We start from the raw sequence: 26,521 nt of genomic DNA on the forward strand, positions 1-26,521 counted from the left end.
GTAAATGTTTCAGAAATTAATCTTCAAGCCCCGAAGCAAGTCCAACAAGAACTGCATCAAAGATAGTGCAAAAAATAAGAAGAAAAAGAAAACAAAAGTTGAGAAGGAAACAGAAGATTCCAAGCCTCTTGATGACAGAGAGAAGGTCGAAAAGGAAGAAGATAAGAGTAGGGATGAAAAGGCGAACACAGCAGAGGGAGAGACAGCAAGAGAAAGTGAGACAATGACAGAGAGAGAGGCAAGGTGTGAGGAGGATAGAAAAAATGATGATGGTATTGAAATCAGTATGGAGACTGTCACAAAGAAAGATGGAGGAGCATCGACAACAGACAAAGAAGCAGAAAATGGCACTGAAGAAGAAGCACTGGATGGAGAAGGATCAAAAGTGAACGGAGAGCCTTCTGAAAACAGAGAGTTCAAGGAAGTGATGAAAACCATTGCAACTGTCGAGAGCAAGACCAAAGAAAAGGAGGACGAGGGCAGAGCGGAAGTTGAAGTTGTGATAGAAAATGGGGTAGAGACAGATGAGGAGAAAGATGAAGGTGGAGATAATGCAGTCAGATGCAAAACGGAAGAATCAGTACACACGGAAATCATTGCCAAGGAGATTGTGGTTGATCCACAGGCCACATGTCAAAGCCCAGAGGAGACTCAAGAGTAGCCCCAGTTGTTAAAGTTAAGATTCATTCCCCACCCTACCAGTCCCCATTCCTAAGAACTGGTTCCCAGTGTTGTCCCTAATCCAAATTAATGGGGCTTTGGTCCCCATCGCTGCAGCATTCTCCAAACCTCCCATTGCTCATTGATGATACCCCCCACATCCTAACTCAGTGTAGCTTGGAAAGAACTTCATTTAAAACCACACATACTGAATGTATATACTATCTAAAACAGGAAATGCTGATGCGTGGTAGTCAGGGTGGCGTCGCTGGATGAGGAAGACCAGAGCACTGAGGAGGATGCCAAAATCAGAGCATGTGCAGAATGAAGCTAACATTTAAAGGCCTGGTCACCCAGCATTTAAAATGTTTTCTAATGTGGATTCATTTTGATTACTGGATTTATTGTTTGCGAGGAGTGTTGCTGTTGACCAAATTGCTAAGAGTAAGATCAAACACTGTCTTGGACTCACTGCTAAAGGCGTTCCCCAAAGAAGCTTATTGGTAGCTATCCGTCTAAATTTACATGAATTTAGCCTCATCTATCAGACTGTAACCTGCTCCTGATAAATTGAATGGTTTGTTGACAGTTTTAGTGAAGCAGTTTATAATGTAAATGCACCTTTTGAAAAAACTAAATGAACTTCTTTCTTATTGACAGCCAACCTAAGTTATATTTAGAATAGCTGCTAGCTTAAGAGCTTTTTTTACGCTCCCAGTAATGGTTTAAAATGCTGACAGCAAAACAACAGGGAGCAGACAGCCCAGACGATCTTATATTAAAGATGAAAGACGAAATGAAAGAAGCTGATTTAGGTAATGTGACTTAACTAATGCATTTAGCTAACAATCTAGCAGCTTCTCAACAAGAACTGCTGCTACTGCATGTTGCTAATCTTCTAAAATCAGGTATTCAAAAAGGAATAGATTCACTTTTTTGTGTTACTTCCTGGTGTTCCCAGGCCTTTGACAAGGCCAGGGGCTTTGCATTATTATTCTTGTTGCAGCCCACTTGCAACTTTTCAATAGGGTTAAATAGCTAGCCTAAATGATGTTGTTTTACACAAACACAAATACATATAAAAGTAAGTCCTAACAGAGAGAAAACAGAGCATGGTGAGCTTTTCCTGTCTTACAGCGATAAAGTTACCTGTTTGACCAGCTCTTACTGCTTTATGAAGCTGTGAAAACAGAAAAAAAAAGAGGTAGGGTCTTGGCTGCCTCTTTAACCCATCTGACAATGTAAAGGGCAAGTAGGCTTAGAAAAACATCCTGAATCGTCCTAAACCCTGCTCTCGTGTGAGTTCGAATGTGAAGGGATGAGAAAGCTCATAGAGGTGATGGGAAAGGCATTTGTTGCGACAGGCAATCCAAAGTAGGCTGAACAGATAATTGTTTACGCTGAGCTCTAAGCCATCAAGTGCTTCAAACAGAGCCGATAATCACTCTTTGGTGTGCTCACCTTGCATACAGAATGTTCCATATTCAAAGCCAAGCTAGATAAGGATGTGAAATTCAGCTGAATGTTTGCACCTCGAGGGCCGAACTCATATTCAGAGTTAGCTTTTACATACAGGAGATCTATTCCTGCGCAAAGTTGCATTTTTAATTACATTCCAGTCAGTCGCTGAAAATGAAAGTAGTTGTCAGTGTGGAAACGAGGTTAAGCTGTGTGGTCAGAACATGTCGTAGCCTCGTTGTTTATTGAGACCAGATTTGAGAGGTAGAAATTGAAATAAAGAAGAAGGCTGCAGTAAAAGAGAAAGACCACAGAGCATAAGAGAGTCAAATAAAAGAAATGGATAGGCTCATTTAAAGTAACAGCCGTTTGTGTCCCACATTCCCTGTTGAGATTTCCTTCATTATTTTACCTCCAGCTCTTTAAGCACCTCTTACCAGACATCATTTCTGACAATAACCAAGTCCTAATGTGCTGTTTCATGGCATCGTGTAGCTTTCCATTTTAAAAGGTGGAACAGGAGGGGAGGGAAGTGGCAACATTCACGGTGTGGAGCTCTCATTAGCTCACTAATGGATTTTGTCAGTGGGGTATCTGTCAGTAATCATGCATTTATAATGGGGGTCACTTATTGGGAGGAGGTATTGACAGCAAAACACCTCAATGTGAAGCAAATAGCCTTCATATTAACAGTGATGTCATGGGGAATCATTTGCACTGAGGAGGAAGAGTTTGTGTTAAAAAAAAAAAAGTGTTGCATTTTTGCAAAGAACTTATATCTCATCACAAAGATGTCAGAAAGCCTATTTATTAAAGCGTTAGCATTTGATTTATAAAGAACTTAAACTACCTTCTGTCTGGCTTTATACATAGTATAATTTGTCACAATTTGGATATTTTGTTTCATGAGAATAAATGATAGCTTGGTCAAGAAAAATGGATCCTTCCTGGAGAAGAAACTCTTCAATTACACATAAGTAAGATCGATTATGCTGAATAAGTGCTCTCCTTTCGGGAGATTAATCCACCCGCCGCTGAGATTTTTCAATGTAAAATGGCAGATGTTTTTGTGTAGAGTAGAATATAAAACTGTGACCAGTTTAGCCTTATCACTATACTGTAAATGGCCCACAGTCTGCTATTAGAAATGTCTTTTAGAGGCACCATGGTGATTTAAGTGTTTGTTATAGTCAAACGGGAACGTTTTGCTACAGTCAGTGTTGGTATTTTGAAGATGTTGTTAAATGTTTTATTGCTGGGATTCAGAAGGACAGGATAAAGATGTGTGTGTCTATATGAAGGTATTATATTTTGGATCATTCTTAACATGTTTTGAACATGTGTTTTTTTTATTGTGAATGTTCTGTTTTTGGACATTTTTATTGTGGGCTTTGTGTTGCCTCTGCTAAAGCTTGCAAAAATGTATCGCTGACTGACGCTTCCAGCTACCTCCCGAGGGCCGTTGTGGGTTTTGAACTGAGGGGTCGCTGCATGCGTGACCCCCCTGAAGCATATGCTCCTTGTCCTCTCGCCCTCCACTATGACGGAGACCAGAACTGTGAGCGTGAGGTCATCGCTAATGGCAGACGAGGTCAAGGGTCATGTTTGAGCCAGAATGGATTTTCCACAGCTGTACACAGGAGTGTGCACGAGCACGTGACAAATAACCACTCCGATATTGAATGAAGATATGAAGTCATATTATAGTCACATTATAGTATTCTCTTTTATTTTCTTTCCGTCTCCTTAAACGTCATCGACTCAGCTGCTTTTGACTGTTTGAACTTTAATAAGCATAATAATAAGCAAGAAATATTTAATGCCACCTCTTGCATCAGAGAAGCTGACGAGCAAATAGGACTCAGCTGTCACTTTCACGGTTTTAGTCGGAATACAATAAATATAAATTATGAAAGGCAACACCAAAAGGCATCTTTTGCGAGCAGACAAGATCTTTATGAATATTTGAGAAATTCCCCTGTTAAATCCTGGTCAGCTTATTTCCTCAGATTGAATCAATTTTTTCTTTCTCCCCAGTGTCACGCTAAACATTTTAACTGTCATCCATCTGTTTTATGAATATGAATTTATTTCAGCGTTCCTTTCTTTCGCCTTTTTTGCATGTCTGCACATTTTTAATCTAAAAACTGTGACATTTATTCCCCTTTGGCATCCTGTGAAAACACATAGCTCAGATCCGTCTTTATCTATGGGAACAGAGTTTGGAAAATGAAAACGATGAGATGATCTCAGCTGACACGAGTGCTTTGTGACTCCCGCTGCATTCCTGTTGTTCATCCACAAATATGGATGATCATAACCTTGACAAAAAGTTACAGCCGGCCCTGTATCCGTCCATCCAGCATGGGGCCGTGGCCTTAGGGGGCTCCGTCTCCCCCTGATAAGGGCTGATTGGTTGCTGTGCAGTCTAACCTCTGACATGAGTACACTCCAGAGACTCTGGGTAATTGTGATTTTTGTGGTCTACAAAAACAAAACGGAAAAAAAAAAACAGAGACAGGGAGAGAAAAGTGAGATAGGATCTGACACTTCATCAGTTAAATGATGTTGAACCGTGTTAACTTAGCCGTCTGTGAAAAGAAGGAGATCTAACGTTAGTATTAAATATACGGCCCTCTCCCCTTTCTTGTAAGGAAAGGTAACATACTGTCTTATATCAGCATAATTGTCTCTGAGCCTCAATAGTGGCGCTGGTGCAATCATTCTTGGTAATGCTGTAAAAAGAAAAAAAAACGTAATGGTTCATTTCCTGTGTGCTACTATGGTGTGAAATGGGCAGAGCAGAAAAGGCAGAACATGATTTAATAGGATGCCGTCATTTATTTGTTTTGTTTTTTTCTGTGTTGTCACTTTAGCTTGCTCACAGCCTCTGCAAAATGTATTCTTAGATTTTTGTCTCTGATGTGAGTTTTTTTTATCACCTCAGCTGCCATCTTGAATGTTGAGTTTGATCATGTGCCGTTGTCTTTTGCATCGCTATCGCGGAAGAAAAAAAGTATTCTTTATCTTTGCTATCCTGAGTGTGTCAACATTCCTATTGTTCATGACATCTGTACAATTTGTATATTATAAAATGATTTATATTTAATGTGTACACGTGTCCGTGCTTCTTTTATGTGAAAGTTTTAAAGGAGCCTTGCTTAGTGAGACAGCTGCAAATAAAAAGAAGCTAAGGGGCAAACATGCTAAAGCATTTTCATATATTATACTTTATTTCTAAGTATGACTTATATATTCATTGAAATAAAATAGTGAAAGGAGGAAAAAAGCTTAAATACTCTGGTGTTTTTGCCCCGACATTAGATTTAAAATGCCCTCTTCTCCAAAACTTTCACTTCTATGTTTGTACAGCATTTCGTACCATTATGGCTTTGCTATGACTCCTCCTGTAGGCCGACAGTCAGAGCTCTTCATTAAAATTTGAAGCTAATGAAGATTCAGGTTGCAGATACAGTAAAACATAAGTACACTTACCTCCATCTGGCCTCCTGTAACAAGTAGATCTATTTGTCACCACACTGCTGAAACTGCCCTGAACCTCAGATGTGAGCTTGGGGAAAGACCTACAGAGAGCCATTACACACTTCCTATTAATCCCATTGTATAGACATTGACTGCAATTTAGCCAGAACTCAGCAAGGGACACTCATGACAAAGTGCAAAATGGAAAGTCATGAACAGAGTTAAATAGCTAAAATAATATTTACACCAATTTCCAAACAAAAGGTTTGAAAGCTTGTTTTTCATACTTTTTTTTTTTTTACCATCCAGGAGTTTTGGGTTATTATCTCAACATTTAATTCAAACATCTGAGAAAATAATTTGAAATTTCAAGTGATTAAATTAAAACATTTAAATAATCAAAAATTCTGGCTAAATTCAGTAGCAGAAGTTTCCATTCAAAAAAAGCCTTTTTGTTTCAACATCGTATACATTATATAGTATAGTAGTTTTGTGAATATAGCATTGATATGTAAATTGAAATCAAATTAATGGGTTTTTTGTAATTGAAAAAAAAAAAGACAAGGAGCTACTAGTGCCCCAAAAAGACTAGGTTTTTTGCTAATGCATGCACAGCTGTGTGTAAGAAGCAGGAAGGTGTGGTGGTCAACAGTGACTGCTGTCAGTTGGTTAGAAAATCAAAATGGCAGATGGTGCAATGTAGCTGTAACTGTATAAACTGTCTTGAGCAACTTTCCTAAATAATAATAAAAAAAAACTCCCTACAAAATGCTCAGTTTTGGTCAACAGCTCATGCAAGAAATTCTTGCAAGCAGGCTCTCCTTTGACTTTAGAAGTCCAGGGAGTGGGAGCTTTCCTGTTTCAGTTCCTGGTGATTTGCTCATCGATGGGAGGAAAGCAAAAGCGAATCCTTCCATTCATCAACCACTCAACCACTTGTTCAATTCAGGGTTGCAGCTGGCGCTTGTCCCAACTGTCACAGGCCAAAGTAGCAGAGTGCACCCTGATTCGGGTTGCCAGTCTGTCACAGGACTAATACAGAGAGAAAGAGTCATCCACACTCATATTCACAGCTTTGGGTCTTTTTAGAATAACCAGTTAAATTAAGAAGCATGTCTTTGGACTGCAGGAAGGCACAGGGAGAAAATGGAAATGTTACACAGTTTTTGCTGTGAGGCAACTCTCCTAACCACTGCACACTGTGACTAAATTCTTCAACTTCTATTAGAGATTCTTTGAGTGCCACGTCTATCTCTTATAATGTCTCCTATACCAATTTAGTTATTCAATGTAACAACATAAGTTTCCTCTTCTGTAAAACTACGATTCTGAGAAAAAAATGTATCTGGCCACAAAATATTTCTGCAGAATGTTAGAAATGGAAGTTTAATATTTCAAATTATACCTCAAACACAAGGATATTCATACACAGCACAAGTCACACTGTGGCATATAGACATAAGATCGTGTAAATGGCTTTCAAAGGGTACTAGCAGCAGAAAAGAATTTGAGCCTTCCAGCCATCTACGCACACCCTGCAGAATCATGAAACACAATGGCTGTCCTTCATAAAGTGCTCTGTGTCAGAACCCAGAAAAGAAGTTATTCAGAACGCAGAGTTCTCGCTCTGCACAAGGACAGTCTATCCTTGGAGGACTACAGAAAGACGTGAAATGACAACTTCAGGCCACTGAACGCAGAGAAAATGTTGAAAGAAGCATAATGCAGCAGAGAATTATAGCCTCATATTAAGATTTTCTCTCTGTGAAAGGATAATTTTTAAAGTTCTGCTCCATCTGGTTATTACCTTCATTACTGTGTGAACCTTAGAATAGATCAACATGATAGTTATTACACACTAACACCACAGAAATACCATTTTGTTCTCTTGTTCTTATATCAAAACAACCCAATTCAGGCTGAAAACTGTCCCTTATGCATCACAGTATCACATAAAATCTCTGACCGACACGCATTATAATAACCCTATGGTGCTTCTGAGCTGAACTATATTTACAGTTGATTCAACACAGCCGGTGTGATCTATAAGTCATGAGCTGAGAGCCCAGGGGAGAGTAAGGTCATTACGAGGAAGGCTTTGCCTTCAACCAAAACACCATATCCATTCTCCTCACTGCAGGAGGCATTAATGGCTCTTGAGGCAGATTGGGGACCCACCGGAGAGCCACTAAAATGGTAAGAAACACAGTGATCCTGTGGTTTGTATATTAAACTTGTGACCTCAGGGTGCTACATCCACAAGGTTCCACTCCAGGGCCCACAGGTAATGACATAAAACAGTTTGCTGAGGGAAGCACGTTTTTGAATAATGAGGTTTCTCTGTGGCTTCAAAAAATGTTGTTTTCATGCATATGCTGGGGGATGCTGTAACAGTGTTCAGGCAGGGGTTGACGCTGTTCCAATGCTGTCCCCAAAGGGTCTCTGGAGTGGAGCCTACAGCGCTGCAGTGTTTTCAGCTATGGAGTGATACATCTAGAACTCACAGCACTCAGTGAATAAAATCAGAGTACAATGTTTATGTTGCCAGCATCTTGCCATAAAACTCACTGTTACAGGTGAGATGTTGGTTAAAGTCCCTTTCAGTGCAGCACTGCCATCTAGTGACTAACTGAGGCCTAATGCAAAGAGAAATTATTTTCAAAATAGACTGAACTCCTAATGGTTTTGTTAGTATTGGTGCTGAGTCAGTTAATATTTATTTGATTGAAAAAATCCACTGTCTGACGTCTATTCTGTAATTAGTAGAGTCAAATCCAATGTTCATCAAAGAGAGAAAAAAAGGTCTAAGAGTGTTGGCAGCACTGCTGTAATACACAGAACAATGACTTTACATTTTTTCAGTTTGTGGAAAAATGTCAATTTCATAATATGAAATTATTACAAAGAAAGAATCTTTCGGTTTTACAGAAACATAATGTCCAGACTTTAGCTTTAAATATGTCTAAAGGGGGACTTTAACGGTCTCGTATATATATAACCAAAGCCAATTTCACACACTGCAACCCTGGACTTTTTTTTTTTTTTTTTCAGAGAAGCAGAGATTACCCAGCAGAGGTTCATGTCAAAATGTGAACACCTGATTGAGTGAGAATGGACATTGTTGTCTTTAACCTGCCAGCTCCCTGCTTCAAAGTCTGTGTGGTGTCCAGTTGAAGCCATGTGAGAAATAGAGCATTCGTGCTGCCTTCTGCAGATTTGAATATTTATTTTCGTAACAATATCAATGAAGGTCGACTCTTTCAACCCAAACTGAAATCTTTCCTCAAACCTACCTGTGATGTTTTGCCCAAGCGGCAACACCAGCAGCCTTAAAAGCCGATGTGTGATTGTCAGCAACTGCAGGTCCTCCAGGAGGCATTTGAGACTGACTCCAAAGTGAGTCAATCCCCAGAGACTCCTATGTTAAAATGTTCAACTTTAGTGCTTTAAAAACATTTTTACACACACACACACACACAAAATAGAAAATAAAAAACACTTTGAGCCTCTATGGATCATTTACTCCTTCAGAATAACTCTGAGGAGAGTAAATGGTTTTTAGAACTACTTCAAGCCAGTACACAGAACATCTCCACTGTGTTAGTGCTTTTTTAAGCATTTTTAATGGATCATCACCTCAATGTTGCGCAGACCATCTAAGAAGTTTATGCTTTATTTTTGCTGAGTTAAATTCTAGTCAGTGGCCAATATGTGTGTCTGTGGAGCTGATAACTTATCCCTTTTATAGTAGCTTCTTGCTACAAAAGACCAAAATGCTAACTTCCAAGATCATATTCAGGGTCTATCTTTTATACCGTCTTTAGTTTTATATTCAGTGTGATGACTCAGTCATTGCTCAGGCTGGAGCACCTATTGTAAATGTAGAAGCTTTATCCAAACAGTGACTTAGGAAATAATCAGTAGGGTAATTTAAAAGTTTTGAGGGTTTTGGATTATTGCACTCATTTCTCTAAAAATCCACCTTGTGTTGCTGGTGCCCTTAGAATATTCATATCTCTACTCTACTCCATTAACTCTATCACTTTATTGTTTTTTAACTGAGTTTGGCTGCATATAGCCGAGTTTATAATGACTTTCACAAGAAAGATGCTATAGACAGAAAATAAGTTTTTTGCACCTTAGGCCATCTGCGCTCATATATATCATTTCCCTTTACTTTTTAGACATTTAAGGGAAAATTCAAATGATGGATGAGATGTATTTTTACTTTAAACACAACTATATGCCATGTGACCTCTCCTCCTGTCAAAGTCAGCATCTCTGTTTTTCTGAGGATGCCAACAAGTGCACTTGAGCATCAGCACCAGTAAGTACACTTTGAACTTAGATATGAGGTCAGCACTGCTGTATTAATTATCACAACCAAGAGGCCCTATGTAGATGAAGCCTACGTGAGAGGCTGTAATCGCTTTTCCTTGACTTGCAAAATGTTCTGAAAACCATTACCTCGGAGTTTGATAACGTCCTCCACTTCCCTCCCCAACCCTCCGTACGCACTCTGTGTTAGCAGATTAACTGCTCACCGATTAATTAGCAAAATTACCTCTGTGTGTGCCAATCGGTGTCTTATCAACCTTTGTCAGGCCTTAAACTGTAAATTAATTAATACCCCCTCTCTTGTCGTTTCCTAATTACCTTAGTTCCAGTAGGAATTCTAGGAAATGGCTGTGTCAGCGGCTGATGCTTGTTATGACTTTACTGTGAACTCATTGGTTCACTTGACAGGATATGAAAACATGCCGCTCTCATGCTGATGAGGGGATGACATGGTGGATCTTCAAATGAGGGCTTGATCTGAGGCAGAGCTCCTTAATCGTTTTGTTTTTGATGTTGAAGGTGACACTCGGCTATGTTTTTGACAAATGAAAAAAACACGAGACATTGCAGGTCCTGAAAAAACATCACAGGGAACGTCACATTTCCGATGAGCTTTTTTATTATTCGTCTTCTTTGAGTTTTAGATGTTGGACTGAGCTTCTTAGCTGGCAGTCACTGTGGAAAAAAAATACAAATCATACATTTATAAAGCAACAGCAACATTTTGTATACACCACCAGTTATGTGACATTTAAATATTTCACTTCTAGCTTCATTACTTTGCTCTAACTCTCTGACAACTTTTGTAGCAATAACTAATTTGAGTATTCAGTTGTGAAGGACTTTGTACATACGGAGAAATTTAAAGTTTTGTTATGAGCAAGTACTTGGAGACAATGGAGAGAAAAAACTACCTTTTAACAGGAAGATTCCTCCAACAGAACCAGCCACGTGCCATGACCAGCTGGTTTAAGCCAAACAAAAAGGCTAAACTCTAATCACCATCGATAAAACCAGCTGAAATTTCAGCCAATCTCTACTGAATAATTCACCTCTATTGTCTTTCAGAACATACGGTACAAAGAATGGCTAAAATCACGTAGATTTCAGCGCGTAACAGTGGCAAGTTAGCAATGTAAGCAAGAAAATATTCTGAAGCATTCCTGCGTGTTACATTTTTTTCTCACTAATACTGACTTGTGAAATATATCTGAATGTTTCCAAATATGTGAACATCTGGCGGTAAAGTTCCTCAAGTAGTCAAACCTCCTCTCCATCATACAGAAACATCTGGAGAAAATTTCATACGATCATCAAAAGCTCTTAAGCTAATTAGAAATCCTGAGGCAGAGTCGCCCAGCTGGCTGTGATTTTAAAAACACTCAAAATACCACATGTGTAGCGTTCTGGGATACAGACATGTTCTCTGTTTGTTATTGCATATATGTGCAAAGGCATCATGTAAAAATAGCTTTTTTTGCAGCTTTTTGCAATTTAGTTGCTCCAGATTTCATTGAGCTGATATTATGTCCGTAGGTTAGAGTCAATGTTACCATTTTACCATTTTGGTTTGGTAACATGTCTGAAATAAAATTGTTCTCTCTTCCACAGGTCATCTCAAATATAGCCCTTCACAAACACATTCATGTAAATCTTCACGTGTGCTTCACCAAATATTTGTAGTCTAACAATTTAACCTTCATCTTACCTGCTGAGATGCACAGCAGTGGAAACGCACATCATTCAGGGTGGAGTCATCCAGGCCATACTGGTATTCTTCCATCTTGGTCTCGATGCCACAGATGCCTCCATCAGGGCATTCCTCACTCCAGTGGCCATACTCTCCCCATCCCATGCCGGGCCCCTCCAGCGTTGGGTTACTGCTGCAGCGGAACCTGATGTTGTTGACGGCCGTGTCATCACCAAACAGACCCTGATGGGGTTCCACACTAATCTGGAAAGAGGTTAGCACTCCGCTCGGGCAGTACTGAGGCTGGGACCAGTCACCGAAGCTGGGCGGGAACAGATTAAATAAGGGGAAATGAAGGGGAGGAAAATAAGCTTGACATTTAAACATCCAAAACATATTTATGATTGTGGCAGAAGCAATGCTTTCATTTCCTCTCTGAGCGTAGTACAAAACTATTAGCCTCCAGCATCCTGCTGCTTCCAAAGTACCTTGAACCATAAAAAATACAAAATATTACACAGATCATTAGAAAGTGTGGATAGCTCCAACCTCAACATTTTGATCATACCTCCTGAAATAAAACTTGTACAAATGAGGCCACTTTCCAATAAGACACAAAGTATTTATTAGCCGTACCTACCTGATAATGGTAACAAATCTGTTGTGAACAGGTTAAATGAGATCTTCACAACAGAGAGAATCCAAACTGCTAATGTGGGTGGCACAAACAATCAATGCCATCAGAAATATGACCACAGGGATTTATGCTTGATCTACTGTGGGTTTTCTACATAAATGACTATGGAATACTTAAATATCATTTTTATGCTTGTTTTTGCTGATCACACAATTGTATCCATGTATGCCTCATTCAGGAAGTTCTGGGAAAAAACTAAATGCAGAAGGCACAAATTGTAAATGGACAAGGAAATGAAAGGAATGAGTGGCATACACTCATGAGAAACTAAAAAGACAAATAAAGACAACAAAGCAAAAAATATAACAGGGACCAGAACATAAAAATACATGAAAAACATGTCAGCCTATTTAGATAGAACTGAAGGCTGTCTGTAATGTTTCACCCATAAATCTGTCTGTCTGGCTCAGATTATGAAAATACTCTGTACCGTCACACTTCTCCCTGAATACTGAACAGCAGTGAACCCTTGTCTATCACAGTGCATCACAACTTTTCACATCTACTGCTCATTATTATCTGTATTCAAAGTTAGGAAAGACTCGCCTGCACTTAAGAAGAAAGAGCCCTTTCATATTATTTATTAATGGAGATCTGCTTCTGAAGCTTTCAAACTACCTTGTATTTCATCTCTCATTTCAGTCTGGTTCAACAGATATTCCACATATGCATTAACTTTGGTAAAACTGGTTTCCTGACACTTTCACATGGAAAGACATTCAGTCTGTTCTCAAGTTAGAGATATATATGCCTCTATCTCACCCTAGCATCCTCCACTGCTACATCAACCATTTCTGCATGTCCTCTCTCAGCGCATCCATCTTCTCTGAGACCTTCGTCTTTTCCTCCTGCCCAGCAGCTCCAAATTCATCACGTTTTGCCAAATATATCCACTATCCCTCCTCATCACGAGTCCAAACCATCTCAGCATCACCTTTCTAACTCTGTCTCCAAACTGCTTGATCTGAGCTGTCCTGCTGATGTTCTCGCTTATAATCTTGTCCATCCTGATCACTCCCAGTAGAAATCTTAACATCTTTAACTCTGCCACTTCTGTTAGTGCCACCATCTCCAAACCATAGATCACAGCAGGTCTCACTACCATCTTTAAACCTTCTGTTTCACTTTTGTTGCTCTCCTTCTGTCACAAATCAGCCCTGACAGTCGTCTCCACCCTCTCCACCCGGACCGCGCTCTCTTCTTCACCTCTCTTGTGCATTGCCTGTTGCTTTGGATGGATGACTCAGGGTATTTAAACTATGTATCTACTCCTTGCAGCTTCACTGTTACACCTGCTCCCTATTCTCGCTACAGATTACAATGTCATGTTTATTACTATTGTTATGATTATTACTATTATCTCATAAGTTACTCACATTTTGTGTTTAACATGTTGTTTTCTTGCCCATCTGTTTGTAGAGAGTTTGTGGAGGGTTTTGCTTTTCTATGATGCTTGAAAAATACCATAACCATTATTCATAAAATAATCTAAAAAAAATTGTTCTTTTTAATACATTACACTACAAATTTATTTCATTCCACTCTATTTTTCTTTTGTAAAATTCTCAAATATTTTCTACCTTTGTAAATAAATTTGTGTTTATTTATTTTGCACATTTAATCTTTATTGTGTATTGTATTGCATCTTTCTTTATTTTTGAAGTATTTTTATTATTTGAGACCTGATTTGAAATATGTAGCACTTTGTAGCAAGAAAATTTAGGTTAATATATAAATAAACTTGTATACCAGGTACACAATGGAGGAAAATTAATTATTTTAAAAATTGCTTTTACATATGTTACACCTAACCTAGACTAAAACACCTCCAAATTTCATAATCTGGCAACCCAAATTGTAGTTCATGGCTTATAACTGAGATTTAATGCATGAATAAACAGTTCAGGCAAATATTAAAACTGGATGGAGATTAGTGTAATTCATGACTGCTTACTAGCCAGTGTGGGACTCAATAGTGTACAGGAAGTTGCGGTTTCCATCTTTTGCGCAGACAAGGCGAATCCCATTCAGAGCAGTGTCATCACTCCCGTACTGGTTAGACTCCACCTGAGAAAACAGAGGACAGTTCCCAGAAGCAGAAACGATTTTCATCAGCCCAGTTTGTTATCTGCTTCTCGGTAAAGCAGCAGATACATTGAGGATAAAAGTTCACGTCAGGTTACACAACACTTTCAGGTTCCACTTTCATCTTTGCAGAGTATCTGAGGCAGTGAGAGAAATCCAGTATCTACACTGCATGCTGTTTAATGCACAAAAAAGATTTCGGCTTTCATCTTCTTTACTAGAATCATGCAATGAAGAAATCATCAGGCCAGTATGGAGAGGATTAACAATTAAATTTATGGTAAATATGATCTGGGAACCAAAATTTGATTTTTAATTACAAATTTTAAGTTTATTTATTTCAAATTCTAAAAAGATCATTTTTTTCATTTCTTCTGACAATAAAGGCTCATCAAAAGTCAATCAAGCAAACATATGAATTAACCAGTAAAAGGAACAACAAAGAAAGATGAGCAATAATCCAGAAAACAAACATCTAAAATAAATAAAGTATCATAAATTGAAGCATGGAAGTAAAATCAATTCCTCAATTCCTGTTAAAAATGATGAGACAAAAAACAAAAAAACGGTGTAAACAACAGCATGTACCAAAAGTATAATAATGGCTACGATATCTTGATCTTCATGAGAAGTTTTTTGAAGAGTTTTATGTCATGGTTTTTTTGGGTGGGGTGTTTTTGGTTTTGTGTATTTTTATTTAATATTCAGTATTACTGGGTTGGAAAAGTAAGTGAAATGTGAAATTGCTGGAAGTGTAAAACCATCAGATAAGGCATTCGTTTGTCATATCAGCAGCAGTAGAGGCATTTTTAATCAAAGTAACGTTTATAGCATTTTTGAGAGACGTTGTTTTACCCTGACACTGAATCCAACAGCAAAGAAACTCTCTGGGCACATCTCTGGCCAGGTCCAGGTTCCAAACCTCTCTCCGTTGCTCACAGTAAGCAGAGATTTATACTCCCTGCTGTTGAAAGCCACTCCAGCTCGCTGCAAGAAGTTCTTCTGCTCCTCACAGAACCCAGCGGACAGCACAGCCAGCACGGCCACAACGGCGAGCAGACTTGTCATATTGACAGCAGTGAGTCAGTGTTTCAATCTGAAAGGCCAACTAACAAGTGAAAGGGGCCTCGGGCTCAAAGCTCTTATAGCTTCCCTGTTGATTCTGAAATACACCACTTGTAGCAGGATGAATCATTTACAGAGGAACATTACAGAGTGATGTGGGAATAAACAGCTGGTGTTGGAACCAGAAAAGATTTCGATTTTAGTGACGTTTGGAGAGATGAAGGCTCTGTTTTTAGGCTTTCAGACCACTCATCTTTTACTTCACAGAATGCATGGAACAGAAACTCTATAAGGACATATTTCTGCATAATCAAACCTTTGCACTTATAAATTCTTGAAGTTGATCTTGCAAGGATTAGAACTGTTAAATACTATTCCCAACAAATATAGACTGCAGAGTTTGTCTGCTACAACTAAGCAGAAACAGTGTCTATTAGTAATGTTGACATACGCTGCTGTTCATTTTGTACAAGGCTGACACAACACCATCAAATCCACTAAAATAATAACCAGGTTCCCATAATTAGACTCTTTCTTAGAACTATTGCTGATGCATTTCAGTTTGGAAAGGGCTTTTAAACATCCCCAAACTACAGATTTCACAAATTTAACTGGGCTCGGGTGTGCCAGGAGAAAGTCATTTCTTTTCAGAAAGAACATTAAAGGATAACTGGAGTTAGTGAGTGAACCTACAGGCAACTCTTTAGGGAAAAATCTGCAGTGTACAGATGACTCAGAGATAGAGCTGTTTGGCTTCAGTAACAGTAGGCACATTTCAGAACAACCTCAGACCAGCTGTGAGCCACGGCGGGAAAAGTGTTGTAGTTTGGGGTTGCTTTGTTGCCTCAGGGCACCGGCTGTTTATAAAAGATGCATCTAACCACCATGACATCATTCACTGGTTTGTGGACTACTGTTGAAAACCATGGATTGAGCATTTTGTCCATCACTTTTTTTTTCATTAAAGGTTGAGCTGACTGAAAAACTGAGGTCAGCACACACACATACAGTAATGGTTTATTAGTCTGAAAGTAGTGGTGCTCGTTTAAAAGAAAAATCATCCTGTATTAATTAATATAGCGTGACATAATCCATGTTTTCACATAGATTTCTACACAATCTGGCTTCTTTTTGAAAACAGACCAGCCGCTCCCTGTTGACCCTAGAAAGAAGTTTATGGCATCTTGTCTGGTTTCATTCCCAGAAACTACATCAGTCAAGTTATAACCGTTTCTTGAAATGCATAAAGAAAAGCTCTACTGGAGTAAATTTATTTACAAAGTAACAATAAGTAAAAACATAAAATGTAAATGAAAACAGAAGCACATACACTTTGGGATCTCCAAGCCAATAACAATGAACATAACCACTCCCACTCTTTCTAGAAACCATAGTCTCTTTGGTTAACCACAAAACAGGCGAAAAGGTTGTTAAAGATAAATTGACAACTGCATTATAGGCAGATATAAACAAACACAAAATAAAAGGGGCTGTGGTTTTACAAGTTTGCCACACAAGTCACTTTCCAGAAGCACATTTCAAGCTATGCTCAACAAAATCCAAACCTAACCTCACCCAGCACAGAGCCCAGCAGCCAAAAGGCAAAGCCCACCTGCTGCTGGATCTAGATATTGACTAAAGAACAGAGCGATGTTTGCTTGTCACATTCAGACCTGGAACACACAAAGAGAGACAACGAGAGGACCAGCAGCTCTGTTTCAACAAAAGGACAAAGGATCAGAGAATGTAACATATTTTACATCCAGTCATTGATTCAATTCAAGTAAAAAGAGCATGAAGATAATCTGAGCGCATCCCCTGAAAGCTGAACACGAAGTGGAACATTAACCCTCATCCTACTGACATATTTAATATACACAGACTACTGATTGAGGTCCTCCAAAAATAAATTAAGAATAAACCTTATTTCTTTTCAGAACATCATTAATGTCATCCAAGAGAGAATAGTATCCAAGAATAGTATTATTACAAAAAATATATAATTAATATGCAAATTAGAAATGACCATTTCACCAAAACTGCAATTATCTAAAAGCTTGTTTACCATCCTCTGACTCTGACATCATTTATTTTTCAGAAATCTCAAGCAAACATGATTTGTGTTGGATTTATAAGATGAAACCAATCGATGCAATTCTGACCTCAACATGAAATACTTGAAATAAACACACAGTAAACATCGTGAGGCCCAGACATCTCTCGGGTGTGTCCTGGTCTCCCCCGGGGCCTCCTCCCAGCAGGTCGTGCACCTCAGCTGGCTCCTTTCAATGAGGAGGTGACTCGGCTCTACTCTGAGACATTCACGAATGACCGAGCTCCCCACCTTATCTCTGAGACTGAGCCCAGACAACCTTCAGAGGAAACTCATTTTTGCTGTTTGTTTCCGCAGTCTCATTCTTCCGTCACTGCCCACAGCCCATGACCACAGGTGAGGGTAGGAACATAGATCAGGCTTTAAATCAATAGTTTTGCTTTCACACTCAGCTCTCTCTTCACCGCAACAGACTTGTACCACATCTGTGCCAATCTGTCTGTCAATCTCCCACTCCACTCTCCCTTCACTCAGGAACAGGATCCCAAGACTTAAACTCCTCTACTCTGGGAAGCAACTCAGGAACTGCCTAGATTTGAATGGAAACTCCATTCTTTTCTGGCCTACAACCACAGCCTCAGACTTAGAGGTGCTGATTCTTATCTCAGATGATTCACACTCAGTTGCACACCACCCAGTGTGCAGGAGGAAGCTGAGAGAACCACATTATCTACAAAAAGCAGAGATGAAATCTTGAGCCCACACAATCTGATACCCTCCAACCCTTGGCTGTGCCTCACAATATTGTCTATAAAAATTACACGACCAGGAATGAGCATCATTTGCAAACCAAAGGCTCTCTGTGGTTGCACAGGGACAAGAAACAACTAAAATATGACAAAAAATATACCTCTGGGTTCTACATATTTTGTTTAACCCTCATCCCAGTCATGGGAATGAGGGCTGGGGGTTAAACAGCACACTGACCTTTAATATACAGTGTAAACAAAGAATGGTGCAAAAAGAAGAAATGGAGTGTGATGGAATGAGCTAGTAGACGCAAGGATCTGAATCAATTTAAATCTTGTGATCAATTTGGAAAATGTAACACATGCAAAACCTTAAAACATCTCACAGCTAAAATAATTTTACATGGAAGAGTGTTCATTGCAAAAGGTGACTGGGGTACGGTTATGCATAACGCCTACAAGAGGGTATTTCTGCTAAAGGGAGAAATACAAGGCTCTGATGCCAAGGCTTTAGAAGAATACTATATGTATTGATGTTTTTATAGAATACATCATGGAAAACCTTGTTTTCTTTGGGATTCTGTGGGATTCTGTATCCCATCTTTATCCTCAGGTGCTGTTTAAAAAACAATCAATTTCACTTGTCTACATATATCAAGGGGAAAAAAATCTAACAATCCAACAGCTTCACATGACTGTAAGAGATCGAGGAATATTTTAAATAGTTTGTTTGTCTTGTCTGGATGTGCTCAGACATCCAACCTTATCGCTGTTTTCAGATAAAACCCAACAAACCCATTTTTCTTGAATTAAGGAGAACGGCCTTATCTTATGAAACAGACTGTCAGTGATAAAGTTTTAATGCATTCATACATTTATCCTCGCACACTGATGCTCATATTTTTACACCAAATATCTTAAAGTCCCTTCGTGCACAGACAATTGGTAGCCGGTTTTCAGTGCAGGATAAGAAAAGACAGAGATGGATTCCAATTTGAATTTGAAGAACTTTTAGTCGACTACACTCTTGTATATACTTGTGCATATATATAATCATACTACCTGTTCATACACATAGAGCTGTTGTTACTAATAAAAGAGGTCATATCCACAGATTGGTGTTAATTACACAGCCTGGAGAGGAGTTTTGCTCCAATTATGTGTACGTTGTGTGATTTTGAAAGCTGAATATAATGTTATTTCACTCAACAGCATTAGACTTTGAATTAGTCGAGCTAATTCATTTTTGGGGCCTAATTACATATCAAGAAGTAATAGAGCAACATCAACATGCATTTGGAGTACGGTAGCTTTTCTGGCCAGTGTTCACTTTTCTTTAGACGTTCTTGGTCTTTAATAACTTCTCACAGAAATATTGAGTTTTTTCAAGAAGCCAAGCATGACTTCAAGCATAAAAAATGATGCATGATTTCAGTAGTTACAATTTACAGCTAGTTATTGCATTATTTCACATATGAATTTATGATCATTTTTGTTGATCTTTTTTTTTTTACTTTGTCTGTGTGCCATTTGGTGCTCTGAAGGTTTTCTTTGTTTTTCATTAAATAACTGCCTGCTGTGTCCATACTGTCATATACTGTGTGGATGAAACTGTCATAGTCCTGATTTTTTGTTGAGTTCTGGTTGCAGTTATATTTTTGGGGTTTTGTTGTGTTTCTAGTTTTTATGATTACTGTTGACCTTGATGTCTGAGTCTTATTTGTCTTCAGTTGTCTTGTGGGTCTTGTGTCTTGTTTGTTTTGGTTTCACTTCCTGATGTTGGTTCCTTTCCCTTCTTTGTAATTGTTCGGCCTGTCTTCATTAGTTTGATTGTTCCCTACTGTGTGGGTTTATTTCTGCTTCATGTGCGTCAATGTGTTTTCGACTCTTCTCTCTTTGGGTTGCCATTTTTGTTTCACCCTGATATTTATTTATTAAGTCTAATAATAATTCATTCATTCATTCCCTCATTTAGTTTTCATGTCTTGTGTTCTCTCACCTTCACCCCGACACCCCCCTCTTCATAAAGCTGAAGGTGAACTGCAGTCTGGTGATAATTCTCTGTACTAACATACTGTGTAATATTCAATTGTTTAAAATCTATTTATGGTTAAAATGGAACAGAGAAGCTTTCCAACAGCATCACTGTTAGAGGAACAGCTAAATAACAACAATACATTATTGCTATTGTTATTATTTTGTGATTAACTGTGACTTGATTATTTGGTACCAAGTTAAAACTTTTTAGATATGTAGGAGGGAATCAATTTCCAGCTGTAGCTGAGCTTACCAGTACACATATTATCAGACACTACCGCTGTATATTTAAAATTAGACTGCTGTCAAAGTTTGACTTTGAAATGGTCTTGTTTTTTAATGATATCAACTTTATTTAATACACAAGTGTGAAGACAGAAATCTTATGCTAAGGGGGAAAATATTGTGACAGGTCTGACACTTTATTCTTATAAAATGATTATAACACAAAGCCAACTCTGGTTCTGGCTATTATTCAGTCTGGTTCATTTTTTTTTTTTTTTTGAAGGATAATGTGTCAGTCGAGTCCTTGGCAGAAATGATCAAAGAGGAGCTCTGCCATGTCACAAGGTGAATTACGCAGAAAAAGAAACAGCAGAAACAGCATGTCACCTTCCCACAGTGCCATTTATCTTTACTGTGTAGGTCAGGCAACTCAACTGCATATTTGTTATATATATATAATACTGCACTGCTCGCTTTTCATGTGCATCAAACAGAGGTCTAAGGCACTACTACATAGTTACATAGGTAGTTACATAGTTACTATGTAACTACAATTCCTTCCTTAGCCATTCATCTCAGAGAAGTTTATAAAACGTAAACTGTGCCCTGTTATCTGAGACACAAAGTTACCAGAATGTATTACATAACTGGTTACACCGAGCTGTCAGGACGCCAGGACTGCTTGTAGCATTTGGAGAGTTTCACATTTCATTTTTGCTTCCACTTGATGTTTGGTTAAATTTCAGAAAAACTGGTTTTCCTTCAAAGTAAGAGCTGTACAGCAATAAACCACTGTTAGGATTTGGGTCGGGTTACATAAAGTCAACAAATGCAGCAAGAATGTGTCCTGAAATGTCCATTTATGACAAGCTGCATAATGCAACACCAAATCCAAAGGACAATCTTTTTGCATCTCTCTGATATTAGCATTTATAACGAAACTGCAGTATTTCATGAGATTGGCAGCTGCAGTAAAGCAGATCCGAAACAAACTGCCTTCTTCGTGTATTTAGTGCTGCACCTAGGGCAAAATGACCTGGTGAAATCTCAGTGTAGTCACAGAATGAGCATGTGATTTTCTGATCCAGTGCCTTTTCAGACAGAAATATTATTTTATTAAGATCAGCAAGCATTACTTACACAGAGATGCAGAAATACTACAAAGATATTCAAGACAACTACATCTTAGGCTGAGTACATAATAAATGTGTGGGAAAACAAATTTAAAAAAGAAACCACGTAGACATGCACAATCCATGCTGAAGGCAGTGAAAGGTTGGCAGGTATACAACAACAGCTGGTGACATAGAATTTCAATTTCAGACCACATAGACAAACTGGCTGGGAGAAGATGGAGCTGGTGTAGGGAAGGAATTAGGGGCAAGAGAGCAGGTAGGTGTGGAAGCATGGCAACACAACAGGGACCACTCCTGGAGAAAATGTGAACTGCGGCTCTTTTGAGAAGCTCATGACTGCCATGTTAAGATCAGCACTGAGTTACTATAATTATGAATTTCCCATGGATGGCATTCATGTCAGCGGAGGTCTAATGACTCTTTTAAATGTGCAATTTGAAACCTAATGATCCTGAAATGCCAGCCAAGTCCACTATTCAGTGTAAAGTACTGTAATCTCAATCGATATGCTGCCAATTTTAGTATTTTTAATCATACAATCATAAGAGCTTCTTGAATAGTCAGATAAAAATTAATGCAATAAAGCTATATCCATGATGTGAACGCACCAGCAGACTCAACACAGAGAGCAGATCACAGAAGCTGGCCGGTCTCCTGGAATTATGGTCCTGAGTTTAATTGCCTACACTTAACTCAGTTTTGTGAGTACTGTTATTCATTTTCAGTGAATCTATTATCACTGAATTTTCAATTAAAGCACACTTGAGTTAAAAAAAGACACATGTAAGTCTACTTATATTTGGGAATTTAATCTCTCTGAATAAAGTTCTTTCTCAGTCAGCCTTTTTCACTCTGGAAAGTATTTGCCTGTCTTAGGTGGCAGCTCCAGGTATGATTAAAGTCTTGAGTCCAGTTGGCTGAGAAACAAATGAGAGCAGACAGCTCATAGATGAGGACCGCCACCTCTCGGCCAGCTCACTTCACCTTTTGAGGAGAAAATCCAAAAGAGCTGTAATCAAGCCAACTTGGTCAGATGGACCTCAACATTTTGGAGGCACTGGGGCATAAAAAGGATTAGAGCAAAAATTGGCTAAATTAGCTGCTGGATAGCATGTTTCAAAGCAGAGTGAGTCAGGACAGAGAATTATGGGTTAAATGATTTTCTTCGAGCAATTTAATGAAAAAAAATGGACGGAACGGAAGCACTGCTTCCTTTTTTAATAAAGAAATCATCCAGATGAAGAGGCACCGGCAGGCATGTAGAGCCTTGTGTTCTGTGTCCATGTATTTATTTAAAATATATATTTGGCTTTTTTTTTTTCAATGGTTGTCAAGCATGATCATTCACTGAAGAGGCCACCTACAAGACCTAAGACTAAAACAGATGTAGGGCAGGTTGTGGTTTATTTCTACTTGTCAGAGGTGAAGCTGAAAATTTTTAGAGCAGGTTCAGTCTCATCAACCGTAAAACGATGAGTCAGTGTCACTGATGCATTGCAAAAGGAGGTTTAATGTGCTTCTCATCCATAGAGCTCAGGGTTGTTCATTTAGGCTTTCATTACTGTTTTGCAGCTGTTACTGACTAAATTTGGGATTTCTTTTTTTTTTTTTTTGAGGTAGAAATCAGTTGAAACAAGGGCTTAATTTTTAGGAGGAAAGAAAATGCTGAAACACCTACATCTATATAGTTTTTCCTTTGATACTGGAATGAGTCTCCACTACTTTCCTGACCCGGTTCTCATAATGAGCTACAGTCTGAGTCTCATATATACTTTTTATGTTGTGTTTTTGTTTGTTTCCACAAAGAAGAGAGTGTCTGTGATGTTGTCACCATTCTCATAGTCATATATCACCTGGTACACACAGCCACCTGTAACAGTGAGAAAATCGCTTAGTACAGACAACTGAGACACTATGATCCATCATGTTTTATTGCACATCTGCTAAACAAATGTAGACCCTTGTTCTGCTGCCAAGAGGAAGCATTTGGCAAAACAAATAAAACATTTTTCTTTTTATAATCCTCACTTTCATTGTCATGTTGGTGAATGTTAAACGAAGGCTAACTGATATCTTGTGTCGATGCATGTCACGGGAAATGAACAAAACAAAACAGACATCTGCCAGTAAGACAAAAGGAATAGTGGTAGGTTAGCTGTTTAAAGGAAGCCACTCGTTACTTCATCAAGCATACTCATAGGTACTAGGAGAATGTATGTAGTAATAAATCAGAATTAATTATTAAAGGGTTTATTAGGCTTTTCAGATGTGCTGTTAAATTAGTGGATGCTGGGTTAAGAAGTTTCAAATAATGAGGTCAGTGCAAGTACTGCTTAAAATACTTGATTTTGGACTGTTGATTCTACTCTTGGAGATGTATAATGTAAACAAGAGCCAAAATATCATGTCATAAGCCCCAGCCACCTCCCGTTCACACCCTCTGTGTGTGAATGTCAGCCAATCAGAAGACAGCTGGCTTAGTTAAAAAAGGAATAAAGAGCTTGTTTCACAGAGAGGATGAACCGAGGAGCTGGACCAGGGCCCAAAATACGACACCACTCTGGAAACAAAGTGAAATTAAAAACAAAAGAAAAATTATGAGAAAATATAAAACTGTAGATACCATGCTGATAAATTGTGTGCTCTCTAAAAGTCATGAAGACATATGTCAGAAATATTGCAAGAAAAAATGCATATTACATCAATAAATCAAAAGAATGGTTTATAATTCCAAAAGTAAAAAATAAATATAAGTTATGACTGCTTGTGATTCTTTTCATCTCCAGTATTATGTTGGAATTCTTTGTTTCTTTACATTGTTCTCAGTTTTTGTTTGTGGCTTCGTCTGCTTTCCCTTCTGTGTGGTTGCTCTGCCATCATTAGGCTCACCTGTGGTCAGTTAAACAGCCAGTCACCTCAACCTACAGTGGCTTGCAAAAGTATTCGGCCCTCTTGAACTTTTCCGCGTGAATCAATTTTATTGGGATTCCACGTGAAAAACCAACACAAAGGGATGTACACGTGAGAAGTGGAACGGAAATCATACATGATTCCAAAGATTTTTTACAAATAAATAACTGAAAAGTGGGGTGTGCGTAATTATTCAGCCCCGTGAGTCGATACTTTGTAGAACCACCTTTTGCTGCAACTCCAGCTGCCAGTCTTTTAGGGTCTGTCTCTACCAGCTTTGCACATCTAGAGACTGAAATTCTTGCCCATTCTTCTTTGCAAAACAGCTCCAGCTCAGTCAGATTAGATGGACAGCGTTTGTGAACAACAGTTTTCAGATCTTGCCACAGATTCTCGATTGGATTTACATCTGGACTTTGACTGGGCCATTCTAACACATGGATATGTTTTGTTTGAAACCATTCCATTGTTGCCCTGGCTTTATGTCGTTGTCCTGCTGGAAGGTGAACCTCCGCCCCAGTCTCAAGTCTTTTGCAGACTCCAAGAGGTTTTCTTCCAAGGTTGCCCTGTATTTGGCTCCATCCATCTTCCCATCAACTCTGACCAAGCTGGTCAGAGTTGTCCCTGCTGAAGAGAAGCCCCCCCAGAGCATGATGCTGCCACCACCATATTTGACAGTGGGGATGGTGTGTTCAGAGTGATGTGCATTGTTAGTTTTCAGCCACACAGCGTTTTGCATTTTGGCCAAAAAGTTCTATTTTGGTCTCATCTGACCAGAGCACCTTCTTCCACATGTTTGCTGTGTCCCCCACATGGCTTGTGGCAAACTGCAAACGGGACTTTGTACTGACGTTAGATTACACACAGGTGCACTCTATTTAGTCATTAGCACTCATCAGGCATGTCTATGGGCAACTGACTGCACTCAGACCAAAGAGGGCTGAATAATTACGCACACCCCACTTTTCAGTTATTTATTTGTAAAAATGTTTGGAATCATGTATGATTTTCGTTCCACTTCTCACGTGTGCACCACTTTGTGTTGGTCTTTCACGTGAAAGTCCAATAAAATTGATTCATGTTTGTGGCTGTAATGTGACAATGTGGGAAAGTTCAAGGAGGCCGAATACTTTGGCAAGCCACTCTACATGCCTCCTGTCTTTCATTTGCCTACTTGTCCTCTTTTTTCCTCAAACCTTTCAGGGATTTTCTCTTGTTTTTCTTCAGTTTGCCATATTAAAATGTGGCAGCTATCTCATCCATCACTGTGAAAATAATTAGATTCAGGCCTGAGCCAAATAAATCCAACAGAGACAGAGGCAGTTTGGAGCATTGCCATTCTGCGCCGGTGTTAAAACACAAGCAAGCAGACACGACAAACATTATTTACTGATCATTTGTGTCAGGCGGTGACTGCAGGAGCAGAGATCTGCCCAAAAGCTTGTGATAATTGATGGTGACTACGTGAATGTGCCAGTGATCACAGACTGTTGTGATGAAGGGTTAATACACACGAGACTCTGTAATACAATTGTCCTCTTTCGTTTCAATGTGTTTTGCTTGCAGTGCAGAATAAAGGAATAACATTTTCCACTTCCCTTCATGTGTGCCATGAGTTCACAAACGCAATAACCTTAAATGCATTACAGCACAATATGCCAAAGCACGCATTTGCTTATATTTTATTAGATAAATAAACACATTGTGCCGCAAAGTGGAAGAACACACGTTAAAGTGTCTGCATCATTGGTGCTTTCAGTCTGAAATAGTAATTAAAGTAACAACAAGAAGTTTGATATTACTATTATAGTTCTATATTGAAAGCAGATGCACAAAGACTTTGAAAGTGTGAGCCTGATCCTAATAGTGACAACATTCATCTCTAAAACTGATTTGTTATAAACAACTGACAGTCTAATATTTCACAGTTCATTT

At 38.8% G+C, this 26,521-nt stretch overlaps 2 protein-coding genes across 2 annotated transcripts in view; one reads left to right on the plus strand and one right to left on the minus strand.

Annotated features, from left to right (window-relative positions):
* Nucleotides 1-5,189, plus strand: part of rftn1b (raftlin, lipid raft linker 1b) — a 138,855-nt gene extending 133,666 nt beyond the window's left edge. The window contains exon 10 of the mRNA XM_080897319.1: nt 14-5,189. Coding sequence (XP_080753445.1) covers nt 14-661 — 648 coding nt within the window. The 3' untranslated portion in view covers nt 662-5,189. The remainder of the gene's footprint in view (nt 1-13) is intronic.
* Nucleotides 5,190-10,367: 5,178 nt separating this feature from the next.
* Nucleotides 10,368-15,479, minus strand: LOC308406061 (vitelline membrane outer layer protein 1 homolog; the record flags this gene model as incomplete). The annotated part of the gene is made up of 4 exons (XM_080896863.1): nt 10,368-10,469; nt 11,648-11,951; nt 14,281-14,393; nt 15,267-15,479. 4 exons carry the CDS (start codon nt 15,477-15,479, stop codon nt 10,368-10,370), a joined length of 732 nt encoding a protein of 243 aa, XP_080752989.1.
* Between the last annotated feature and the right edge of the window lie 11,042 nt (nt 15,480-26,521).

Source organism: Rhamphochromis sp. 'chilingali' (genome assembly GCF_963969265.1).
Source record: "Rhamphochromis sp. 'chilingali' genome assembly, chromosome: 11".
Lineage (NCBI taxonomy): Eukaryota > Metazoa > Chordata > Actinopteri > Cichliformes > Cichlidae > Rhamphochromis > Rhamphochromis sp. 'chilingali'.